The sequence below is a fragment of the Melanotaenia boesemani genome, chromosome 13 (assembly GCF_017639745.1).
Source record: "Melanotaenia boesemani isolate fMelBoe1 chromosome 13, fMelBoe1.pri, whole genome shotgun sequence".
Taxonomy (NCBI): Eukaryota; Metazoa; Chordata; class Actinopteri; order Atheriniformes; family Melanotaeniidae; genus Melanotaenia; species Melanotaenia boesemani.
This window is the reverse complement of record NC_055694.1, coordinates 9,019,746-9,043,777: the sequence shown is the minus strand read 5'-3', so window position 1 is coordinate 9,043,777 and position 24,032 is coordinate 9,019,746. Positions and strand designations below refer to the sequence as shown.

Here is a 24,032-nt window from a genome sequence, read left to right as displayed (position 1 = left end):
CAAAATGGATTGGTACGTGATACTGTCATTGGGATATTGTCAACCTACCTTCATAGTAATGATGACATTACACACTTGTAGCCTCATTGGCTGTCCATCAACACTAAATTCATCTTCAAGGAAAGGACCAATGTTAGCCACCGTTGAGGCTAACAGGTCTGCCTGGCAGTTTTGCACCCTCACGTCCAGAAAGCCCAGCGACTCGGCCAGAGCAGAGCGCTGAGCTGCAGATGGGCCCATTTCTGCCCGCATGCACAGTGCAGGTGTGTCCCTGTTCGTCTGCCCGTCCTGCCTCTGAATCGGTTCACCTGCAGAAAACAGCCAAACGCTTACATCCCAGCTAAATGCTTACAAACAAACAAACTAGGTTCTCTCTTTGCTGAGACCATGTGTGTATTATATAGAGACTACATTTGGATTACTGCAGGCAGGACACTGACAACCCATAAGCTATTCCACACAACCCTAGTTCAAAGAAAACTAAGCATCTTTTTAAGGTTTTAAAAAGTACAAACCAAATTGAAAAAAGCCTTTTTCCTGCATGAGAGATGCAATCTGCCAAATAGTAAACCATCTGATTTGTAAACAAATCCCTGATTAGCAGACGCCTGAAGTGATTTTTACATGGCAGCACTAACTCTGGCTACCTTGTAATTGTCCAGCTAGAAGGTCTGACTGCTTGACGTTGCCCAACTCCACATTGGCCAGATTCTGTGCTTGGAACGCCATGACTTGGTCTTCACCTTGTGCCTCCATGGTACAAGCTGTTCCACTCAGGATCAGTAACAACACTGAAGACTGCAAAACAGCAAAAAAATTAAATGATCAAATACTTGCTCTAGGTACTGAGTACTGTGCTAAAGTACAGTGATGACAAATTCAATCAGACTATGAAATCTGTTCTAGGATCACAGTAACCCACCATGTCCTGAGACATGTCCTCAGTACTTTGCGAGAGGGAGCTGCTAAGATCAGCTGATGAGCCTCCTTCTGTCCCCGGGGCCGGGCTGCCTCGACTGCCCACAGGTGTATTGTTGGGACGCATCGACTCCATCCCTGATTCTATAAACACAATACAAGCTTAAGCTGGAATGTCTTCTCAACTTTTTTTCCATCACAGTCTGAAAACTTGGTAGTGTCTAAACACCTGAGTCCATGAGAACAACAAAGTTGTCGCTGAAATCACTGTCAACAGAAAGACTTTCATCAGGCAAGCTGCCATCCAAGATGGCACTATCAAAGGATTGCTGGGAGTGTGACTGCTTCATGGGCTGTTGGCGCAAAGAGGGGGAGGAATCTTCTGAACGCTGACCTTGTTCCCTATAAAAACACACATGCACACACTCTGTCAGCAAAGCACAAGCAAACAAAAGCATGAGGTGCACAGTACGAGCTCCATAAACAACATACTTTGTCTGCGTGCTGAACAATTTGCTCACACCTGAGCCACGACTTAGCATGCTAAAGGCATCTTTTGTAATTGTAAATGCCCCTTTAGTCAGGTCCAGTGAGGCACTAATGGCATCTTTGGTGACATCCTTGGTGACACTAATAGCGCTCGACAGCTCTCCCTCCAGACTGAAGGTTGACTGTTCACGGGAGATGGCTGGGGAGGGTCCAGGTGAGAGGGGAGGCGAGAGAACAGATGTGCCCTCGTGTGCTGTCACTCCATTGCCCTCCAGCTCGTCCTCCACAGCCTCGTATGCCTCCTCCACCACCGCATCTTGTTCATCCTGATCAAATGCATCGGTGGCTGTATTTATGGAGGAGATGCCGTTTTCTAACCCACCATCCTCTAGAACATTATCTACACCGTGATGAGTTGGGGAGATGTCAGAGTCTGTTATACTGGGACTGTCTGTTTCTGGAGACTGGGGGACCTCTCCCTCTGGCTCAGAGCAGACTGGTGGCAAAAGTAGACCCAATTCCACTGAGTCCACCAGAAGAGCAAGACAAACTGTAACTGGTTTTGTCTTCTGTCCGTGAGCCTTTTTAACACCTCGTACATCCCGACTCAACTCTGACGCCAAACGAGCCATTGAGTCCTTCATCCTCAGTAGGGCAACATACTGGTAGTGATTGAGCCACATCTTCAGTGGGGTGACGGTGTGGGCAAGGAAGTGGATAGAAGCATTCGAAGCCTCATCCTGATGATGTTCCTTCTCTGAAGAAAGTTGGTGAGCTCCATTGGGGCTAGAAGGGGAAGACAATGATTCACTTTTCATGGCAGATGGCTGACACATCCATATGGACATGGCAAAGGGCTCAACAAAAGGTTGGGTTTTGCCTTTGGGGAATCGACGTGCTCCATCAAAACCCAGAGTGACACGAGACAGACTGAGAGACCAGATATCCTCAGAACGGAGCTGCTTTCTGTCCAGAGATTGGGGATCCATTTCTTGAGAGTGCTGAAGGAAGGTGGAAGGAATGGGTTGGAAGGCACTCAGATTTCTAGGGTAGGGGCAAGGTGGTGTTGTCTGGAAGAAAGGGCTGCTTGTGAACTTTTCACATGTACTGCTGAGGTCAGCTCTGGAGCCATGAGGGCAGTGACGGCTGTTACTGAGAACCATCTGGGGTATATTAACAGATAGAGACTGTGGACGTTCTGGATGGTCCAGTATGGATGAATCCAGAGGAATTATGAGCTATGAAAGAACGAAAAAAATAATCATTTACAACCTGAGACTGAGCAAAACAAATGACTGCAAAAAGAAAAGAAAAGAGCATTCACCTTCAGTTCAGCTGCATCCATCCGGATGTCTACATGCTCGTCAACTTTTTTACTGTCTTGCAAATGGTAGAACGCTTTGACCTGCTCCAGGGTGTGCAGGAGACCCCTGGAAAACAGATTGATCCACAACAAGCTGGCTGGGTCCACACATAACTGGAGGCTGTTTAACTGGGCATACAGGTTAGAGGTGGGCACTGGAAGAAAGAAAAGGGATATTAAGAGTTTTATTTTTATTTTAAAATTCCTGACTCAACAAAAACACAAATTTTATATTCAAAAACAGATTCAATGAAAATACTGGTTAGTTCTTCTTTATTAACACGGTTTGCATGTAAAAAAGTATTTTTTTTAAAATAAAGGTAAACTTAGAATAAAAGAATATACAGAAATAAATAAAACATGTAAATAAAGTACAGTTAAATACAGCATGCAGGTACCTGGAAAAGTAGGGTTGTCAGGAAAGTAGTACTCAGTAAACTGCAGATGAACTGCAGGTACGTTATCAGGCAAACGCAGAGTTTTCCGGTTGCAGGATATTAACGAGTGGGTTTTCTTGTTCTGACGGCCCCTTGTTGACACCTGGTGTAAAGATGGAAACAGTTAAAAAAAAACATTTAAATGGGAATTGGATGCTGCAAGTACTGAATAAAAAAACAAGAAAATAGGAGTACAAAACAAAGAAAAAAAAACTCTTGCACAAAACCAGGCAGGATAAGCGGGGGTGTGTGTACTAACCTACACGGCACACCTCATTTTTTCAAATGCACTTAGCTGAAACCCTCTCACTTACATCATAACGACGTCAGCCTAAGCATTGTGTGGATGTGTGGGCCTGGGGGGAGGTTCAGTAAGGAGGAGGATGGCCTGGCTTTGCACCCTGTGGCGGTCCACCATAGGATTCAAAATGAGTTAAGTGTCAGTGGGGGCCAGCTTGCTCCGGGCCTGGGTCCACAATCCATTATTTGTCTTTTTTCAGTTCTTTATTATCATTTACTCCCTGATTATTGTTGTATGTTATATATTTTTTAAAAGTTTGCATTATAGGTCCTCCCTCTCAAGGAATAAAACAAACATAGATTACAGACATTCACATACTCGTTCATACTCACCAACTCTTACACGGGCATCCCCTCCCCACCCAAATGCTGAGAGCACAAGTGAGCTTTTTCTCTATGTATATATGTAGAAATGTTATTTTCTCTTTATGTTTTCTCTATTGCCAGTTTTCTACTTTTTATTTTGTTGGAATATTTGTTTCTCTGCACTCCTTTGGTGTTGTTAGTAGATTTTTTTGTTGTATTGTTTTGGATTTTACTGTTGGTGGTTATTTGTTATTGTTGATTATCAGTTAAAAGAAAATCAGAAGTGCACCACCTGAGTGTAGGCATCACTGATTTCCTGTTAGAAACTGAAGGTGGAGCCCAGGCTGCAATGAATTTCCCCCTGCTGTCTTCTGCTCTTTCAAATGAGGAACTACGAGTGTTTTCCACCTAAAAGAAACTTTTCATATGAGGATAAAGGTAATTTTTTAAAGCTAAAAATGCGGAACCAGACTGACTGTGTTTTGCTTTTTAGTGGGAGTCTGCGGTTTTCTCACTGACAGATGAGCTAGCAAACCAAAATAAGTAAAATACTCATTTTGTATGAATGAAAAAACCATTACACAAAAATAGGAATAATGAAAATGAAGTGGTTATTAAACTTCCTTTTGTACCACAATATCAAGTTCCATAAAAATCCAGAATGTCCAGAATTTACACAACCGCAGCATGTTGTCAAATCTGATTAAACATGACAGTGAACATGTTTGAAGGAGACTTTGGTTCCTGTGTAGACTGTACACTTCCAAGGCTGCTGATTCGGATCGCCTTTTTCTGTAAGTGATGAGCACATTACACCTGGCTAGCCAGGAATGCAGAATTTTTTCTTAAAAGCAGTCATTTTATAGGTGATTTATAGTCATTTCTCATGAAACTGTGTTCAAATCTCTTCAAAGAAATTATCCCTTCAATAGCTAATCATATCACTGCTGATGTCATTCTAGGAGAAGCTGCTGGCGACACCTGAACAAAATGCACAATTCTTCTTTTAAATTTTCTCTGTTGTATGATTGTTATGTAGCTAAAGGGTTTTCTATTTTACTGCTCATGCCCCTTCTTATTTGAAGAAAAATTCAAACTAAAATGGTAAAAAAAAACAAAAACAAAAAACAAAAACAAACAAAACAGAGTCTGAACCTGTCAGGTTTGCTTATTGCTAAAACATTTTCTATTTAAAATTTGCTCCAGTTCTTTTTAGAAAATCCAACTGCTTCCACTGAGATGCCGAAATTTCCATTTAGGCTTCTGTTAGAGCTGCTAAATCAAATCAGTTGTTTGATGGAGGCTTGCCTGGTGAATGTCTACATCATCCATCCTGATCACCACACAGCTGGAGCGCAGCCTCTTCAGTGATGACCCTAAAGGAGCGGTCACAGAGTTCCTGTTGGTCGGCTTATTCTCAGAGGGGTTCGACTTGGGGCTGGATTGTCCATCTAAAGTATGAACAGAAGAAAGTAAAACACTTAAGTGAACACAATCGAGATTATAACAATGTTTAAAATAAGGTTTGCAGATTTGTGTCTTTCTTTTAAAAATGGTAATCCAGCTGACATTTCTGTTCACTTACATGGAGAGTGGAGTCATGTCTTGTATAACCAGTGTAATAGATTACGATCAAAGGAGTAAACAAGTGTTCTCATTCTCATGTCAGAATATGTTTTCTGTGCATTTAAGTTCTTTCAGACATGCAGCTATGCAGCTTCAAAACAATCTCATGTTCAGGCCTAATTATTATCTTTTTATGGAGCTTTCAACCAAAGGAACATGAGCAGATATGCTGCTGAGCAGCCAGTAGGATGTAGGTGATAGAGAACAGCTAGTAATTGAGTTTTGGAATTAGTATTCGTATATATTTATTCATGACAGCAGCTAATATTTTGTTTTAACTTTATATTACATAAAAACCTTTATGCTAATTCTTCAATCAGACCTTGCACTGTCTTAGCAGGGGAGTCCTTGGCTGGCTGGGGCACATTGGTATGCGGACCCGGGAACCCGGAAGCCTCTGCTCTTCTCTGATACTCCCGCAACAGTTTCCCCGCCCACTGCGCCTGAGCCTCCATGGCTCCACTGTGACGTTCCCAGTGTTGACACCCATCAGCTGTGCAAGAGGAGCAACAACATGCAGTAGTGACTCAGCAAATATTCTGACCTCTTAACTTATTAAAAATGGACGTTTGATCTGTGTTGTAATAATAAATATTTCCCTTTTACATATGCTATTAAATAAACTATAATTTACTGAGAATGTGTTTATTTATGAGCAATATTGTGCGTTATCACTTTCAGCTATTGTGATACAAGTTTATAAAGATTTAATGGAATTTCCAAACCAGTTTGTCATTAGTTCCTTACATATCATGGTAACACTGATTGGAAAACAATAAAGATTTGTGAATTAACAAAAAAAGAACAATGAAGCCAAATCATTCCCCATTGTTTCGCTATTCTGGCTAATTAGCCTTAATTAGCCCAAGAGGCAGTTCTACTGTTCAGTATCCCACACCTCTGTGATTCAGCAGAGTATAATGGTATTGGCACACTCTCCCATGCCATTAGTTTGCTTGAACAGCAATCCTTCAAACAAACCGCCCTGAATGAATGTTTTGGTCGTCAGTGGGAGAGGTATGCACCCTTGGGCTAAACTGCTGTTAAAATGCACTCAGCTAAAGAGTAAGAGTAAAGTAATCACACTCACCAGGTCTGTGGATGGGATAGTAGTCAAACCCCAGCTTCCTGAATGTCAGCTGCATGGCACCCTGCAAGCCCGGTGGGGGAGGCTCATCTACGCAACATCACATGACAGCTGTTTAAAAGCAGCTCGACAGTAATTAACCCACAGATACTGAAGAGTTTAGTGTTTTAGGGACTACTCCGAAAGCACAACCTTAGCTTCTTGTTGAAAGAAAACAGAACAGCTACACATGAGTAGGAAAGACAGTACAACCCCATCACTGTTAGGACACGGAGGTTTGATTTTCACCATCATCCACTGAAGAACTGTCATTGCATATGTGCAAGTCCAAGCGTGATATGAAGGTGTGGTAGGAAGACTCCTTGACATCAAAGTGATCGAAGTATTGACTGATGTTGTTGGGGTTGCCTGTGGAGGAAGGTGGGGGTTCGGTCCACAAGCTATGGATTCCAGGTGATGGAGGTGCAGTCTAAACCCACAGAAGAGGAACACATCAAAGTTACCTCACTGATTTCACAAAAGTGAGAAGAAATTTCTTGCAGGATGAATAAGATACAAACACAAAAAACTATCTCAAACTGTATTATATACATGTCATGCTGTGTCCACCAATAAGCTACCTTAAAAGTTGTCTGTTAATTAATGAGCATATTGCATTTGCAATAACATTTAAAGGCTGTTTTTCCAAATATTTTGACTATATACAGACTCTGCAAAAAAAAATAATAAAAATGTAATAAATAAATAAATAAATAAATAAAATCTGAGCTTTTTTGTTACTCTTTTGCAGCTTAAAGAGAGCACTTGCAGACCATTGTAAAGTGTTGTACATGGCTGAGTGAGCTGTCAATTATAACGAAAACTTGTACAGCAACTAGTACAACAGAAAATGTTGGCTTAGTACAGTCAGATGTGTCTAAAATTTGGAAGAATTACTTATGGGATGATTGTAAAAGGGAACCAAACAGGCAGATCAAGGAAGACATTAAAGAGTCGGGACAGACGAGGCAAAACAATATGCCTCGAAAACCAGAAAATGCATAAAAAAGAAATTAAAAACCACACGGGCCGAAACAGGAGTCACTGTTACTTTCTATACTGCTCCACCTGTTTTTATAACATGCTCTCTGTTAAAACCCAAACTAAAGTTGAACGCATAGCAACACTGCTGCAAAAATCATTGGTCTGCCCACATCCAGCCTCACTAAACTCAAAAAGGCCAGTGCACATATTGCAATCTCAATAGAGCAGGACTCTACGCATCCACTACATAAATACCTCACCCCATTGCCCTCAGGGAGTAGATATAGGACAATGAGGTGCAGGAAGGCTCATTTTGGAAAAAGCCAGATGTCTGCAGTCATTGCTGCCCTCAACAACATGCCCTGCTAAGATGTCATGTTGTGTTCTGTGCAACAATACCTACTTGGTGATAAGAGTCCAGGTGCTCCGTCTGTGGAACATAATTTCCCCTCAGGGACAATAAAGTCTAAAATCTATTTCTATGTATCTTGATTTTACTTATTTCATTATTTTCACAGCTATATTGGGGAATGGCAGAACACTGAGTACTTTTTTGTTTTGTTTTGTCACTCAATTTGGTTCAATGTGTGTTTTCTTATGGAATGCTACACGCTATCTTTGTTTCTGCAAAACAAATCTACCACAAGTATTAATAAAGTAACCTTGAACTGGAAGAAATCATCAGAGGGGAATGGGATTTAGATACAAAAAAGCAAAAACATAAACCATCAGTAAAACCTCAACAGAATAAAACAAGCACATTTCCAGCATCACTGATGATATGGGGTTGCATGTTAGTCATTACAGCTGCACTTTCTCATTCCATCCATCCTAGGGATATTTGATGCAGCTCAACTTGGATCATAATGCATCTTCTCACAAACCGAAGAGCATGTAAACATGTCTTTAGGAAAGATTATGTCAACTTGATGCGACCAGGAAACTGTCCTAATCTCGATCAAATGACAATTTATAGTAGAAATAGTAAAAAAATATCCATGAGCGGAGACTCCAGCAAGTATTTTCAGAATTTCTCAATGGCACGCAAAGCTTTCACTGCTATGTACACATACAGACACCTATGCTCCAACTATTGACCTTGATTAGAATAAAACAATATGATTAAAGTGCTTTTATGAGGTACAAAGAGCCCATTCCATTAAAATCCCCTTAACATACAACATTACATAGTCTGATTGATGAGTCACACTTCTATTACCTTTTTGCAAACTGAACTGTTTGCATGCATTTAAAGTCTAAATTATATCCAGATGTCTATAAGGCGGAAGCATTAACTGACTCCAGTTTCTCCCTTGCCTCAATCATGTGTCTGTTTTTAGCAGCAGCATTACTTTCTTGCACTAAACTCCCTTAAAGCTGGTGTTGAAATGAAGCAGGCAGCAGCAGAAACAAGACACCTGATCTACGAGCAGAATAAGCTCTAACATGTGACTGATTTCTTGAAAAAAGAAACCTCAAAATTCACTAATAAAAAGTGAATGTGGAAACAGTGAAGTCTCGAACATGTGATGCTAGATGCCATGAAAACTCAGGTAGAATGTAAAAGTGAAATTAAGGTGTATATTTATTCCAACAAAATTCTATTAAAATCAAAATACTCTGCTATTCTTGACTGAATATGACATCATTCTGATTACGTAGATTAGAAAACGCTGTTTACATGGATTCAGAAAAATAAAATCTCTTTAAATATAAACAGACTTGAATATAGATTAATTTCTTACATTTTTTATTTTAAACTGGCAAGAGTGTTACTGTACTTAATGGAACCCACATGTACCTTATTTCCTTGTTCCCTGTGATCTAGATTTCTGTTCTCCTTAAAACTTATTAACTGAGCTATTTGTCAAGGAAAAAAAAAGGAGTATAAATAAGGCAAGACCTGCAAGGATTCTGCAGTCATGCTTTTCCTCTGCTGGGCCGACTTCTCCATGGCCTCACTGAGAGACTTGGCATAATGAATGATGGCTTTGAGCTGAGAATCCGTCAGAACCCACAACAGATCGTCCAGAATGAAAAGCAACTTGGATGCGAGCACGTTACAGTCCTTTATCTAGACAGAACAGTGAATACATCATTTATAATACAGATAATATTTGTGGTCTTGATAGAGTTTGGTGATAGCTAGTGTATAAAGGGTACAAGTACAGCCTTACTCTGCGTTTCAGAGCAATGCGAATGCGACCCTGGTTGGTTATGAGACGTAATGGGGTGTTACCGAGGTCCTGGTCATCACTCTCGATGGCATCCGCCTCGATCCGTAGACTCTGCCAGTTAATTTCTTTAAATGTCAACACCTGATTGAAACAGTAACCACAGCAAATCGTGAAGGGATCATTAAAAACAGCCTGACAACAAAACAGTTTTGCAGAGTGACAAAGAAGAGATGCAAAAGACACATTTTTTTCTAATTGAATTAGACGTAAAACGTCTTCTGAAAACTCATTCCTCTCAAAAATAGTCTTCACAGCTAACGAAAGCATCTGACTTGATTAAATGATTTACTGTAGGTTTCATAAACACGCAAGGATTCCGCAGTAGAACACTATATTAAATTGTGCGTTTCATGGCTAGCAGACAGAGGGGATTTGAAGCTGTGTGAGGAGAAAAGAAATGAAAGCGTACTGCACCTCTCCTCTCTTGGGGTCAGTGATGCGGGTGTAACGAAGGTCACTGAATTGCCATTTGGGGTTGAGACTGTTTCCCTGCAGCTGCCAGAGCTCAAAGGAGGCATGAAAGGCACGAGCCTGCACCTTGATGGTAATGGAGTTGATTCTGACAGACATGCCCTCCACCACTTTCTCTGCAAAGCCGTACTCGCTGAAAACACACATGACATGTGAGATAAGGGGGTATTCAACAACTTAAATGTTGGCTTGACTCAAGATTTCTAACGGCTTACCTCTGGCCGGCTGTTATAGCAATAGGAGATGGGCCGTTGGGTGGACGAGGCTCTTCACATGTCCTCATCTCAACCTCTACCTTATCCAAGAACTACACACACACATAAAAATCAACTCTCAGTATACAATTGAGCAAGTATGAATAGAGAAGAGGTCCAATGTTTACAAATGATACAAGCACAAAGAACCCAATCTATGCAACAGTAAAATAAATGATAACATAACTAAACAAGGTAGGCAAGGAAGGCCGGTCATGGCAGAGTTCAGTAACTTTTGTATTAAAAGATACAAGAGAGAAAAAAATAGTGTAGCAGAAATGTGAGAGAACACTGCAGAAGGAAAGGTGAACGAGTCCTCTTACCAAGCAGATGGGGCTTGTTTTTAACTTTGTCCATTGTATCTGAAAAGACAGCAGGGTCACCAGTGTTACCAGCAAACATTTGCCTCAGGGCACAAAGGCACAGCGAGCAGCAAACTCCCACACATCGTCACACACAGGCTGCCATAAGGTCCAAAACAGCAGTGAGGGTAGGCAATCTGAGAAAATGTACCAGCTGAAAACATTCTAAATAAAGAAATATTAATCATATAACTGAGGTTGATGAGAATTTCTTCATGATCACTGGAGCAGGAAAACATCTAGTGGGAAACATTAATCTAGGGACCATCTAACTGTAGTAATTGTAGTCTTGTTTTGGACCCAAAGAGCACACCAACCTCAGAGTTGCAATAATGTTAGAAGATAATATGAAACGAGAATTATGCAGTAGAAACACTGCATAAAGTCCACAACCAGGAATGTAGCATCACCACTTTACTTTGACACCTTACTATTTCACAAAAGTGTTGTGTTTAACTTTGTGAACATGAAACATACAACTGGAAAATACATCTCTCAGTTTACTGTGGGTATGCCATGGATATGCATGTTGATTAAATTGTTCAGGAATGTAGTTTTTAAAAAATCTGCATAGAGTAACTCTGTTTGTGTGAGTGAGGTGGAAGCTCTGAAAATAGCAAGAAAATATAATAAAACAAGGACACCAGACAGTTGGAGAAATGACAAGCACAAGCAGTACAGATGTCGACTGCTTGAAAACAGCAAATATTGCTAAAATAAAGATTAAAAATATATATATTATGGTGGAAAAACAAGCAATTAATCTAGAAAATCACTATGAAAACTATTGAATATTTCCCTAAATATTTATCAATTAAATAATCACTTAAAAAACTGGTAGTGTTATTGGGATTGTTGGGCAGCACAAACCAGCCAGCCTGACAGCTCCATGTACACCAGCCAGCATATCTCAGGATCACTCTAGCCTCTGGCCTTTTGTGTCCCTGTGAATCGTGGCTTGCATGTCCATTATCAGCAACTAGTACTGGTCTGAAGAATCAGAACATTCAGAGCAGAGCCTCTAGCTGTGCTTATCTTTGTGATACTGTCACTGCTTATTTCCTCTACAAGTGTAAGTAGTGGAAAGCAAGCTCTGTGTCACTAGTGAAGAGGACACTTTTGATCACCCTGAAAACAAGGCAAGGTTAAGCAATTTATGTACAAAGTGTGTAATAGCTCAGTGTTTCAAAAGTCTCTGTTCATAAGTGAACACACTTCCCCGTTAAAACAAAATAAACAGGCGGGTTAGATATGAAGATAATGAAATACCCGGATGGCGGCCTTGTTGCAGTAGACCCGAGTGACAGCCAGCCAGGTTGGCAGATCGAGCATGTTTTGAAGAACCTCTTCATCAAGCTCCAGGTTAGACAACTGTCCTTCCCCCTTCAGTGTGCTCAGGTTTATCTTGTCTGGGGACAGGTTCTTAGTAAACCTAAAGAAACCAGAAACAACAGTCAGAAAAGGCTATTTTAGGTCAGATTTTAATCATAATCTAGACAAGGTTCAGTGAAGTTTTTATGGGAAACATTAACATATGTCACTTGCGATCCAGAGAACAGAAATAACCCAGATGGAATTATGCAGCTCAGATGTTTTCTAAGTGAATGAATCATCGTGAGAAGTCATAATTCCCCTTTGAGTAGAAGGGTAACCTTTAACACAGCAAGCCCAAATAGCCAGCAGCAGACTACAAAACCACATGGGGTGAATACTGAAGCAAACTGATATAATTAATTTGTTAGGAATTTTAATGCCATTCAAGCAACGCATGACTGAACACAGTGGTGAAAAATCTCTGAGACATTTCAGACATCAAACAAGAGACACCATTCAAAATGCAGCAGCTCAAACTGACCTACAAAGTTGGGATAATGTTTATAATTGAAATTTAACACTAAGTAATACTCTGGGCTCAGAACTGCTAGGTCTGAAGTCACACTACTCCTAATAAACCTGATTAGCAAGTCACAGATTAAGGTGCCATTTTGCGCAAAGCCACCAAATAACGGCTCTAAACCTATTCTATACAAACCCTAGACAACTTCAGTTGTTTAAATCAGACATTTAGCACACTCCAAGCACTGGTAATGAGTCAAATCTGAAGAGTTAACATACATTAACTTAAAAACTGTGCATTTAAAGTTTTTTTTCCTGAAGTGACAGTTTCACACACACACTTCTTGGCCCACATTAGATTATAGTTGGGCTTTTATTTTCAGGTTAAGAGAAAAGTATCATTGTACAAGCTTAGTCAAAAGGCAACATCACACCAAACAGTTTTGCTGTTTTAAAATAATTAGGAGGAATGACTCAGCCTTAAAAGGTTGATTTTGTTCTGGTAGTCCTTAAGCAGTTGAGTGAGTTTGAGGAACTATCTGTAAATTTAAATAAAATATGCAGACACAAGGAACAAAAGGATTCTCACCATTTATCTGGCTGCACTGCATGTAAAGCAGGGTCAGACATATAGCTGGCTCTTCTATTTTATTTATCTAAAAAAAACAATGGTCTTTTCTAACTGAGTTAAGTACTTTGGAGAAAATACACATACACAAAAGGTGAATCATAAAGTGAATATATAAGTGATGGCATTTGACAAAAGATGCAAGATAACTTCAGAGATGCTAAGAACATTATTTTCTATCACATGACAAGCTATAATCAACAACACCAGCGTGCTTGTTCATCTGCCTTCAAGAAAAATGCTAAATTTTCCCTTTGTATGACAAAAACTTGCTTAAATTATTTGGTAATAGAGACAAAAGACTCTGACTGAGCAGCCATTTATTACTGGATACTTAGCTTTATCCTTTCACCCAAATAGCTGCACTATGAAACACATTTCATCTTTGCTCTCTAGCCCAAATGTAATTATCAAAGAACTATCTGAAGGGCAAAACTGTCAGTAAATGACCAAAAGAGTCAGACCAAAAAGAAAAAGAAAAAGAAATAAATAAAAAATAGACACTATTGTTTATCACAAAACAGCAAACTGTGTGTGGCAGATGTACACACAGCAAATAAAAACAGGTTAGATTCAGAAAAAAATCATCTAAATACTTAAGATCATTGACATATAGTCTGAGAAAGATGGAGATTGCAATCAGACCGTAGGAGAACTAGTGTCTTTTCTGACAGCAGACATTGACAACATTAGCTAGTTTATTTAGTAATGTGTTGTTGGATAAGCATCTCCATAAACATCTGTCATCGAGGTGACTGCAGAAATCTTTACAACGCTGATAATGCTGCTGTAAATTTGAATAATATATCTAAAAATGATTATAAAATAATTCATGTAAAACTTTGCCCTATATAAAAAAACGTTTTTCTTCATGGTAAGTTCAAGATAAGTTATCTTTAGGAAATCACTGAGGCTCACTGCAGATAATTTGGAGGATTAAATGGATGCTACTTTAGAATAAACTATTGCCATATTCTTATTGAACATATTTGGGCTATGAATAATAATTTAAAAATACACACATATATATGAGGCATGCAGTGTGGTGTGAACGGAGCTAAAACAATCTGGATCACGATGTTGTCAATAAAACAGATAGATTTGGGAAACTACAGTTCTGGTTCAGGTTGAGGTGTTTGCTGCGTACACTACCCGCTGTCTTCGCTATTTTAATCTTTTTTTCATGTGTGGCGTAAACTATACAGTTACCAACATGAGAGAAAATAGTAACAGGCTAAATGACAAAACGTAGCCAGATGACATTTTCTGTTGAGCAGTAACGTTAAATCCGTCCATCACCCAGAGGGGCTAACTGGCTAACACAAAACCAAACACTTACCTTGACAAATGTTTCAGGATTTGCTTTTTAATAATCCCCGCCATTTCTGCTGCTGTCTGTGGCAAACAATGTCAGCGGGTTTTTTACTTAAGTAATCATAAACTAGCTTGCAGGTACCTCTATATTGTACATTGCGCTAGCTGTGTGCATCTTGTTAGCAGCTGTTCTCTCGCTAAACACCGGACAGCAGCTAACCCCCCTCGTGCACACGCGCATGCACTGAGACGCAGCTTGAAGAGAGATAGTGCAGCGTTCTGGTACAATGCTGCCATCTGCTGGATGTTCGGTGAACATGTTTCCACCAATCAGGACAAAATGTTAATCAAGTTAGCGATCATATCCTGCCCGTTACTGCACAATGGGCTTCATGAGTAACTTTATTAAATCACATAATATATAGGAATGTAAGAAATTGCATGCTTAGTGGTTACTGGGGGCGAAGTGACAGCGAATGACAACGTGAAAGATTGCACCAAAAGTGGATGCCTACAGTCCATGAGCTGCCTTCCATGACAGTGTATCGTGCATCTTGTACAGCCCTTTATCCTCTGTCTTTAACTACTGACAGAGCTGGGTCTGAGTATTTGAAATCTAATAGAAATAGAGAGCAAAATCTGTTACTAGTAATCCAAGATACTGAATAAAATAAATAAATCTGTATAATTTATCATTGTCACATAATCTTACTGAAACAACTATTGTTGCGCATTTTCCTGCGGAAAAACTGCTTAGTTAAACGGGTAAATATTGACTATTTGTATATTTAACAATGACGATTATATAATTTCATGGTACTTTCATTATTGAATCTGACTGGTGAGTACTTACTATTACCACTGTAGGGCTATTTCTTCTTTCCTCCATACCTGTGGCTCATAGGCTCAGCCTTCAGTCATGTGACATGCGCAGTCGGCCCTGTTTTTGAGTTTGTTATGACAAGTCGAGGCCTCGGACTAAATTAGTAGCGAAGCCCCCGTGTCTGCCCGGGCGAATCCGTCATGGAGGGCATGGACCTGGACCTGGACCTGGACCAGGAGCTCATGCAGAAATTCAGCTGCATGGGTACAACAGATAAAGATATCCTAATTTCTGAATTTCAGAGGCTTCTCGGGTTTCAGCTAAACCCCGCCGGATGCGCCTTCTTTCTGGATATGACCAACTGGTGAGTTCGGGGACTCGTCTGGCCTGCCGTGTGGTAGCTGTTAGATAATAGATACAGTACATAGCTAGCTTTCTGTACAGCACTTCAGTCAGCACAAAATAATTGGTCAATAAGACAAAACAATTAAAACAAATAAAGTTTTACCATTTATTGTGACAGTTTTTTTTACATCCTAGCGGGGGCATAATGTCAGCCAACTACGTTGTAGTAACGCAACTAGCTGAGTCAGTGTGACTTTTGATTGCCTATCGGGGACACTGTGGAGGATGGCTGGATTTGCATAGTCGTTAAAAACAGACATTATTTTCTTTTTATTAGTCAGAGTATTACGCAAGATCGTCTGAGACACATGTCCCTTTTTTTATTCATTTTACCGATATACGGGATGCTGAAACGTTAGTATATGTCAGTTGTAACTGCAAACGCCGTAATCGCATCAGTTTATTACGTAATTTATCAAACACTTATCGACTCTGATCTAGATCAGAGATCCAACAATGGTAGCACAGTGCAGATCGATGCTTAAACTCACTGTGAATTGATTAAGTTAACGTGTTTCTCACTAACTGAAAATACTTAACAAATGCATTTGTTTTGCCTTCTTTCTGGCAAAAATTGACTTCCGGTCGCTTGTTTTCAAAATGAAACTGAATTACGTGGTGCTCTTATGCGATGATGTAATTCATTTATCGGGGAAAGTCGTTCTGGAGTTATCTTCAAAAGAACTGTTCCTGCGGAAAGTGTGTTTCGAGCTAGTTTTGGTAGGTATAATGAAGACAACAGAGCTAATGTCCTTTGGGAGTTCAGGCTGTAGTAGTATCACGTGATGCCGCTTCTCTGCTTTCTAAAAATAAAAAGTGCTGGTTTATGGATGACTCGGATGTAACGGTAGTCTGACGTGCGCTCCGGTGGTCCCCATTTCATAGCCACACGGATGATAGTGTGTTTTTACCAATAAATAAATAAATATAAGAAAGAAAAACATTATTTTGTAAAGATGAGGTTCCACGACGATTCGCCCAGTGGGTCTAATCCATTTTTGTTTTTGGTAAAAGATTTGTCTTAATCATGAAGATGAAATCCCAAATAATAGCCGTTTTCAGAAATGATTGATCTATCATCCCAGCTTGCATTCTGTAAGAAGTTGAGTCCACCAAAGGCCATTGATTTATCAAGAAAATAATCAGAGAATGAACCCATAATGAAGACAGCCTTTCATTGCTTCTAGATATAGCCACTGGTTTAATAGCAGCCATATTTAGCTTAACTGTATTAATCTCCGTGAAAACCGCAGTTGAAAAAACAGTCAGCAAGACAAGTCAGTAAGACTCTTACTGGAATGTTGATCTATTGATCATCTGGGTTTTTGCCTTTTCTTTCTCTCTTTTTGTGTCTTAGGAATTTACAGGCTGCCATCGGAGCTTACTATGACTTTGAAAGCCCCAACATCAGTGCGCCATGCATGTCTTTTGTGAAGGATGTGACGATCGGTGAGGGTGAATCAGTTCCACCAGACACGCCTTTTACCAAGACCTGGAGGATACAGAACACTGGTAAACCAGCTGAAATAATCATAGTAATTAAATGAAAGAAGGCAGAGCTGACCTCAGTTCTTTTCATGATAAGTGTTGTTATGGATAAATAATGAAGTCAGCATATTTTTGTCTTCGTGTCTTTCAGGTGCTGAGTCATGGCCTCCTGGGGTTTGTCTGAAGTATGTGGGAGGAGATCAGTTTGGTCATGTGAACATGGTGATGGTGCGCTCTCTAGATCCGCAGGAAATGGCTGATGTCAGTGTGCAGATGCATAGCCCCGTGTCTCCTGGCATGTACCAGGGTCAGTGGAGAATGTGCACAGCAACAGGACTTTACTATGGAGGTGAGGAAAGTACAGTTACACAGTAAGAATACACAAAAATGATTAACATTCCTTAACATCATATAATGTATGTTTTGTTCAGCTTTTCAGATGTAAAGATTACCATTTCTTTACACAAAACGTTTTCATTATTACACACCAAACATGTTTGGGTTTTGAACGCAACACCCCATGCATGCTGCTCAGGATAGATGATTGAATCAAACTCATGTTTTATTGCAATCAGTTGGTTTCCTTAGCTAGGCTATTTATTTTTTTATGATTTGGCTTGTATGAACACTGATTGGATAACAATGAATTGGCTTGAATTGATTTTGTCTGTAAACTGCCTTGAGATAACTATGTTGTAAATTGGCACTATTCCAATAAAGTTGGATTGAATTGAACTTTGTGACAATCTAATCAAAGTATTTAAGTATAAATCACTTTGTTTTCTGTTTTAATCTCTAGATAAACTTTTAGATTTATTTGTTTATGCTATGAAGATTGTGGTACATGCATGAAATTGAAACTTCGTTCAGGGAATCAGACTCTTAACATTTTTCTCTTCTGCAAATGCTCCATGAAAAATGAGTCCTTATAACAGAAAATGCTCCTTAGAGTTGCTTGTTTTATTTGAACTGGAGGCAAGATCTTATGCCAGAAGTAAACTGCAGAAATTGGTGATTTATTCACAATTTATCAGTTATGGTTGCCCACTTCTTTTCACCATTGAAATAAGACTTCATTTGCTCATATGTGTTGGATGTTTCCTTTCCTGTTAAGGGAGTTTTTCTGCTCCACTTTTGACCACTGATATTGAGTCGAAGAGAAAAATTTAATGCAATCTATTGGTTTCCTCAGCTTTTATGAATTGGCTTATATAAACACAATTGTTACAGTTTAGAATAAGGCTGATCACATAATGGATTTCTTTTAGTTGGATTATAATTAGACTACAATGAGTTGTAGTGTATTGTACTGTAACTTCAAAAGTGCCTTGAGATGACTGTCATGAATCGGTGCTGTACAAATAAAGCTTTATAGTATATGTCATACCAACAAAATAGTGGTTAAGCAGTATACCAAAAAACAGGGAGGTGAGCACGAAGCAGCAATGACCAGCATGAACACTTGCTTAATGTGAATTTTCTCGACATTTACCTCCTCTGTTCACACAGTCTCATTCAGACATTGTCCATGCTTGAAGCTTTTTCTGAGTTGGCCATTTAAAGTTTGCACAAAGTGGAGTTCATGTAGTTGTCCGCATTGCAGCCCATCCAGCTGTTAGAAAACGGCTTCAGAGTTAGAATTTGTCACTTAAACCTTGATGCTGCCAAACAATGCACCTGTTTTTTTGTCTTCATAATGATCTAATGATGCTTCCTGCTTTGAATAAAGAACTTTATTTTTTCTTATTTTGTTCAGAGCTGTGCTACTATATAAATCTACAACTAAATATAGTAGTTAACTGTTACAGCCACCCCTCCTTCATGAAGATAAAGAGCATAGTACAATTATTACTACATTTACTGCAGTTAAAACTACTAGAACAGTGAAGGAAATGTCTAGTAGCACTTGAAAATAAGTTTAGAGTTATTTGTTGATTAATGCCCTAACAAAAAGTAACTCCAGATTAATCAAATTCTAAATTGAGTAGTTCAGTGATACCTGGACAGAAATTACAATTGGCCTTCATATATATGTACCCATTTAAGAAAAATGGCAGCAATTTCTCATTTGGCACCATTTATTTGATAGAAACTCAAAGTAAAGGAAAAAGGAAAGCTGCTGATCTGCAGCACTGAAAATCTTAAAACCTGTGTGAACAGTCACACTGGATGTCTGTGTGTCTGTGTGCTGCTTTTTATATGAAAACTCTGTTTCATTGTCTTGACAGATGTCATTTGGGTGATCCTGAGTGTAGAAGTTGGAGGCCTCCTTGGCGTCACACAGCAGCTTTCCTCTTTCCAAGCTGAGTTCAACACCCAGCCACATCGCAATCTGGAAGGAGACTACAACCCTTTCGCATCACCAGAGAAGAGCAGGTGTCCCAACAGCAACAACAACCACTTCCACGGTGACAGCAGCCACAAAGTCACAGAGGAACATTGGCAGGGAAGCCCACACCAGCTGCAGCAAGACCAGAATGGACTTTCACACAGCTCTGTGGATATAGTAGCAAACAGTCTCCAAAGCAATCTATCAATAGTCTCTTGTAACCAGGTAAGATACCAGTAAGAGTTAAGGATGCTGCAAGAGTGGGATTTCTTTACAGAAACAAGTTTAACAACTGAAATACCTGCATAGTCACTGAAACTAACAGCGGCAAATGGTGGATATGTCAACGTATCAATTTCACTGTCTGCAAGACAACTGACAGCTCACCCGATTTCCTGTGGTGTGGGGTTGATGTCTGTAGTTCAGTCAAAAATAAACTAAACTAAAAATCTAATTATGTGAAAAAGCCATGCATAGCACACATTGTAGTACAAGTTGTTTTGGAAACAATTGCAGCAACACTTTGCTTAATTTAAGATGAGCTAAGTGTGTTTAGGTCAGTTAACTGTAGATCTAGTTAGTGCTTATAATTTTTATTTTAATTCATATATCATAGATTAATTGTTATGGCTAAAATGCAAAATAATCATGTTTGCAGATGTGCTTTAAAAGGTTGTCAGAATAGCTGGTGATTTATTATCCATTAGCTTAGTAAGTGAATACTTTCAGCCCTACTCATCATTTTTACTGTATCTAATGAATTGAATGAATAGATGTCTTGTTTTCTTCACATCTTACATGTCATCTAAATGTATTTTAATCCTTTCTTTCTCTTACAGATACAGGAGCCGTCTTCTTTTGGGCACTCTTAAATAATGGGACTTGTCACAGTAAAGCAGCACTAAACTGTACCTCTGGAATCTGTCACACCAATAAAGAAAAAACAAGAGGCTTTATGGTGGATAGCTTGGAGATTAAAAACACTTTATGCAAAGTTTAGTTACACTTTGAGAAGGCAGAGGCCAATGGTCCTGATGTGCAGCTGAACCAACATCTGTATGCACGTGTGAATGCTAATTTAAAAAAATGAGTACAATGAGTCTCCTGAGTGACTTTTTTTTTTTTTTTGCCAGATTTCTTTGTTAGTTGACAGCGTGCTCATCAAACTGTGATGACAGAAGTGTGTGTTTGAGTGTGTATGCATTGTGCAACCTGGAAAAGAGACTTTGGAGTTAAAGCCATTTATTTTGCCAACTGATTCTCCAGTTTCTTCTCCAACGTTTGGTTTATGGAGTGGATTTGTAGACTTTCTGGTCTCTAGTGCGAAGTCTAACAGTAAGGGTGCCCTTGAAACCTAATTTCTACTTTTTAATCATAATCTTCAGTATAGCAATGAAGTAACAATTTGTTTAAAGGCTTATCTGCTTTTCATTTCTTTCCTTTGGCTCATTTGAAAACATTTTCTGCTGGGTCAGTATAACTGCAATTTTACAAGCAATGCTTCTTTTTTCCACTGGAGGGTGTCATTCATTACTAATTAATGGAGGATGGGATCCGAGGGTCAGTTATAGTACATATATCACTGTTTTCTGAAAGACAGTGAAGGTTAATTTTGTACATTTATTTAAATCATTGCTGTCACTTAAACAATATACATTTCCCCCAATCACCGTGTGGATTAACATTTAATTTTCCTATTCTTGTATGTCCCAAAAGCCAGATGAATTTAAGAGCTTTTGTCTAATTTTGGTTCTCTGTCCTTTCAGATTTCCACCCAGCTTTACCTCGTCAGCCAGTCAAAAAGTTTATCCAACAAGGGGCTGGTTGAACTTGATAGGACTGTAAAAAGGGGCCTCAGTAAGGTTTATTATTCACAGATTATAGGTTTGCAATCCAGAGGTATTTTTCTATGTGCCTGTTGATAACTCCCCTTGGCAGTCAGTGATCTAAGAAGTTTCAGATTAATTTTCATTTGCATACTCATCTGATGATGCCAGACTATTGAGCTCATTAGCATTTAATAAATCAAGTTTACAGGATTGGTGCATATCATGTCATAATGGCCTAAGTTCCAGCTATATTATCAACAGTAAAGACATCAACATAAATGCTTTTATAATTGTGTTTTGAATTTTCAATGTAAAGTTGTCTAATTCTTTTTAACTTTTAAGTTGAATGTATTTCATGAATGTAGAAGATAAAGATGATTTTTGGCAATGTTTTCATTATCCAAAGACATATTTGAACTCAAGTGGCGACTTTATTGGTATAATTACTGTCTTGTTAAAATGTTAGGTGGAAAGATCTGTATTCACGTTTATATATATTTAATCAACTTTTTTTTAAAAATCCCCAATCAAATGGCAGTCACATCCTTAAGAGTTTTTAATCTTATACAGGCTTATTTCTCTTACTAACTGGCTAATCTTTGCACTGAGCGATATAACTATTTTGATAATATATATATATATATATATATATATATATCCCCCATATCTATGATGACAGTGAAGTCCTGAAAGGGTTATCAGCGCTTAAATCAGCATGTAATAACCCACAGTCAGTGTTAGACGACATCATCAATTAAACATCCTTCATGAAACTGATTGCAAGCTCCAGGGATGCTGAGCCATGAGACATCATGATACCAGCCAATACCATAGCAAGAGTTCCTGGGTTCATGCTGTTTACTAGAAAAGGGTGCATTTCCTGTCAGTGACCTGAATGATATAAAATTCTCACTGTGGTCAGAGGCAGTCTTTTTCAGTTTATTAAGTGCTACATATTTTCTTTTCTTAATATGTGAAGTTTCTGCTGGCAAGGCTGCAGGGGGAATCAGTTGGCATGAGACTCATACAGCAGCACATGTATGCTAGAGAGGAAGTGCAAAAAGGATGAAAGCCCCTTTCCTGTATGTTTGATGAATGTTTGTATGATTAAATTATCACTTAAAGCTCAAGAATTGTGTGCTTGTTTTATTTATAAATTGAAAGACTTTAACTAAAAGTCATTTTTAATTAGTGATTTTACAGATTATTTTCTTGGTAAATATTAATTTGTTTATATTGTGTGTTGAGTCAGAAATGAGCAGATCAGTGCTACCTTAGCAGCTAGCATGCTGGTTAGCTGATGTTAGCACAGCTGGAAACAGAGATATATGTCTGGAAAATGGTACAACTCTTATTTTCACTTGATATTTAGCAAAGTAATATCAATATCAGTAGTTTTATAGGTGGTTTTATTCCATTTTCATTTTCCTTGGTCTGACTAAGCCAGACCTACAGTTCACAAAACTGCTGCTATGCTGTGCTAATAGGATGACTATTATTAGCTACATATTGCCTAAAGATGATTTTTTTATTTAATTTTTAATCTAAGTACTGTAAACTGTAAAAGATGTAATATGATTTTTTTGATGGGGGGGGGGGTGTTAAAAATTTAATTACAGGCTTTGTAATTAATCTTGATTTATCACATTTTATTCACATAATAATGTCCGCAAGAGCATTTTTTTTTATTTCAATTGATTTTAGTGAATGACTGAATCAAAGAATAAACAGACATTGATACTGGAAACTCAAGCTCTGGTAATGTCTGGAAAACTCAGCTATGACAACTTGGAGCCCCAGCAACATAAGGCGCTGTGGCAGTTGTTGGTCGAATGTAAGGTCATTTTTGCTGTCAGAAGTAGAAGTAGGCCTGACTCACCTGGTGCAACATGAGAATGGTGACACACAGCCCGTCAAGATGCCCACGGCGATTTGCCCTGGCATCAGGCAGCTGCTGACAGCATGACTGACAAGATGCTGAAGGCTGCCATCATTCTCTGACAGCCCCTGCGGCTTGGGAGTTGTGATGGTTAATAAGAAGAGTCAAAAGATGATATTCTGTTATGATTAAAGACCACTAAACCGCATAACAAAGAAAGATTTGTACCCTCTTCCCTGCATATTGGTGACTGGCTCGTCCTGGTTCTCCTCATTAGACCTGCGCAGTAGATATTGGTAGGTGCAACTCAGTCCTGAAGCTAGACCAAAGACTGTTTTTTTGCACTGGCAGAGGGTTGTGGCAGTTTTGAGTCCTCTGTTTTGGTTTATGCAATGCTCCGGACACATTCGAATGGTTGATGGAGAAGGTGTTGGCTGATATACACATACAGGAATGTCTAGTATTCTTGGATGACATTCTGATCCACGGGAACTCTTAAAAGGCAGCGTTGGGTGCCCTGTGACGGGTTCTACAGAGAATAGCACAGCTGGTCTCAAGCTCCACCCTGACAAGTGCTGCTTTATGAGAAAAAAAACTGAAGATCTTGGGACACAAAGTTGGAGGGGAG

General features: G+C 39.1%; 2 protein-coding genes across 6 annotated transcripts in view; one reads left to right on the top strand and one right to left on the bottom strand.

Annotated features, from left to right (window-relative positions):
- uhrf1bp1 (UHRF1 binding protein 1) overlaps positions 1 to 14,848 on the bottom strand; it is a 28,228-nt gene extending 13,380 nt beyond the window's left edge. For 4 of the 5 annotated variants that reach the window (XM_042003085.1, XM_042003083.1, XM_042003087.1 and 1 more), the window contains exons 1-17: positions 14,677 to 14,848; positions 12,143 to 12,305; positions 10,835 to 10,873; positions 10,473 to 10,564; positions 10,201 to 10,390; positions 9,727 to 9,867; positions 9,453 to 9,623; positions 6,815 to 6,995; positions 6,530 to 6,616; positions 5,762 to 5,932; positions 5,122 to 5,264; positions 3,169 to 3,310; positions 2,732 to 2,925; positions 1,411 to 2,645; positions 1,148 to 1,320; positions 923 to 1,062; positions 648 to 798 (exon numbers count right to left, since the gene is read on the bottom strand). In XM_042003085.1, the coding sequence (XP_041859019.1) occupies positions 648 to 798; positions 923 to 1,062; positions 1,148 to 1,320; positions 1,411 to 2,645; positions 2,732 to 2,925; positions 3,169 to 3,310; positions 5,122 to 5,264; positions 5,762 to 5,932; positions 6,530 to 6,616; positions 6,815 to 6,995; positions 9,453 to 9,623; positions 9,727 to 9,867; positions 10,201 to 10,390; positions 10,473 to 10,564; positions 10,835 to 10,873; positions 12,143 to 12,305; positions 14,677 to 14,720 (3,457 nt within the window). In that variant the 5' untranslated portion in view covers positions 14,721 to 14,848. Of the gene's footprint in view, positions 1 to 48; positions 309 to 647; positions 799 to 922; positions 1,063 to 1,147; positions 1,321 to 1,410; positions 2,646 to 2,731; positions 2,926 to 3,168; positions 3,311 to 5,121; positions 5,265 to 5,761; positions 5,933 to 6,529; positions 6,617 to 6,814; positions 6,996 to 9,452; positions 9,624 to 9,726; positions 9,868 to 10,200; positions 10,391 to 10,472; positions 10,565 to 10,834; positions 10,874 to 12,142; positions 12,306 to 14,676 lie in introns of all 5 variants that reach the window. The other variant, XM_042003082.1, reaches the window with a different exon arrangement.
- A 747-nt stretch (positions 14,849 to 15,595) lies between these two features.
- Positions 15,596 to 22,036, top strand: LOC121651150 (protein ILRUN-like). Its single transcript, XM_042003088.1, has 5 exons — positions 15,596 to 15,838; positions 17,237 to 17,391; positions 17,519 to 17,716; positions 19,596 to 19,921; positions 20,536 to 22,036. Exons 1-5 carry the CDS (start codon positions 15,675 to 15,677, stop codon positions 20,566 to 20,568), a joined length of 876 nt encoding a protein of 291 aa, XP_041859022.1. The 5' UTR covers positions 15,596 to 15,674; the 3' UTR covers positions 20,569 to 22,036.
- Positions 22,037 to 24,032: the final 1,996 nt, after the last annotated feature.

Excerpts from the sequence above, each read along its gene's own strand:
- LOC121651150 (XM_042003088.1), top strand. The coding sequence starts at position 15,675 with ATGGAGGGCATGGACCTGGACCTGGACCTGGACCAGGAGCTCATGCAG. Across the intron at positions 15,839-17,236 it reads TTTCTGGATATGACCAACTG|GAATTTACAGGCTGCCATCG; the intron begins GTGAGTTCGGGG and ends TTTGTGTCTTAG. Across the intron at positions 17,717-19,595 it reads AACAGGACTTTACTATGGAG|ATGTCATTTGGGTGATCCTG; the intron begins GTGAGGAAAGTA and ends TTGTCTTGACAG.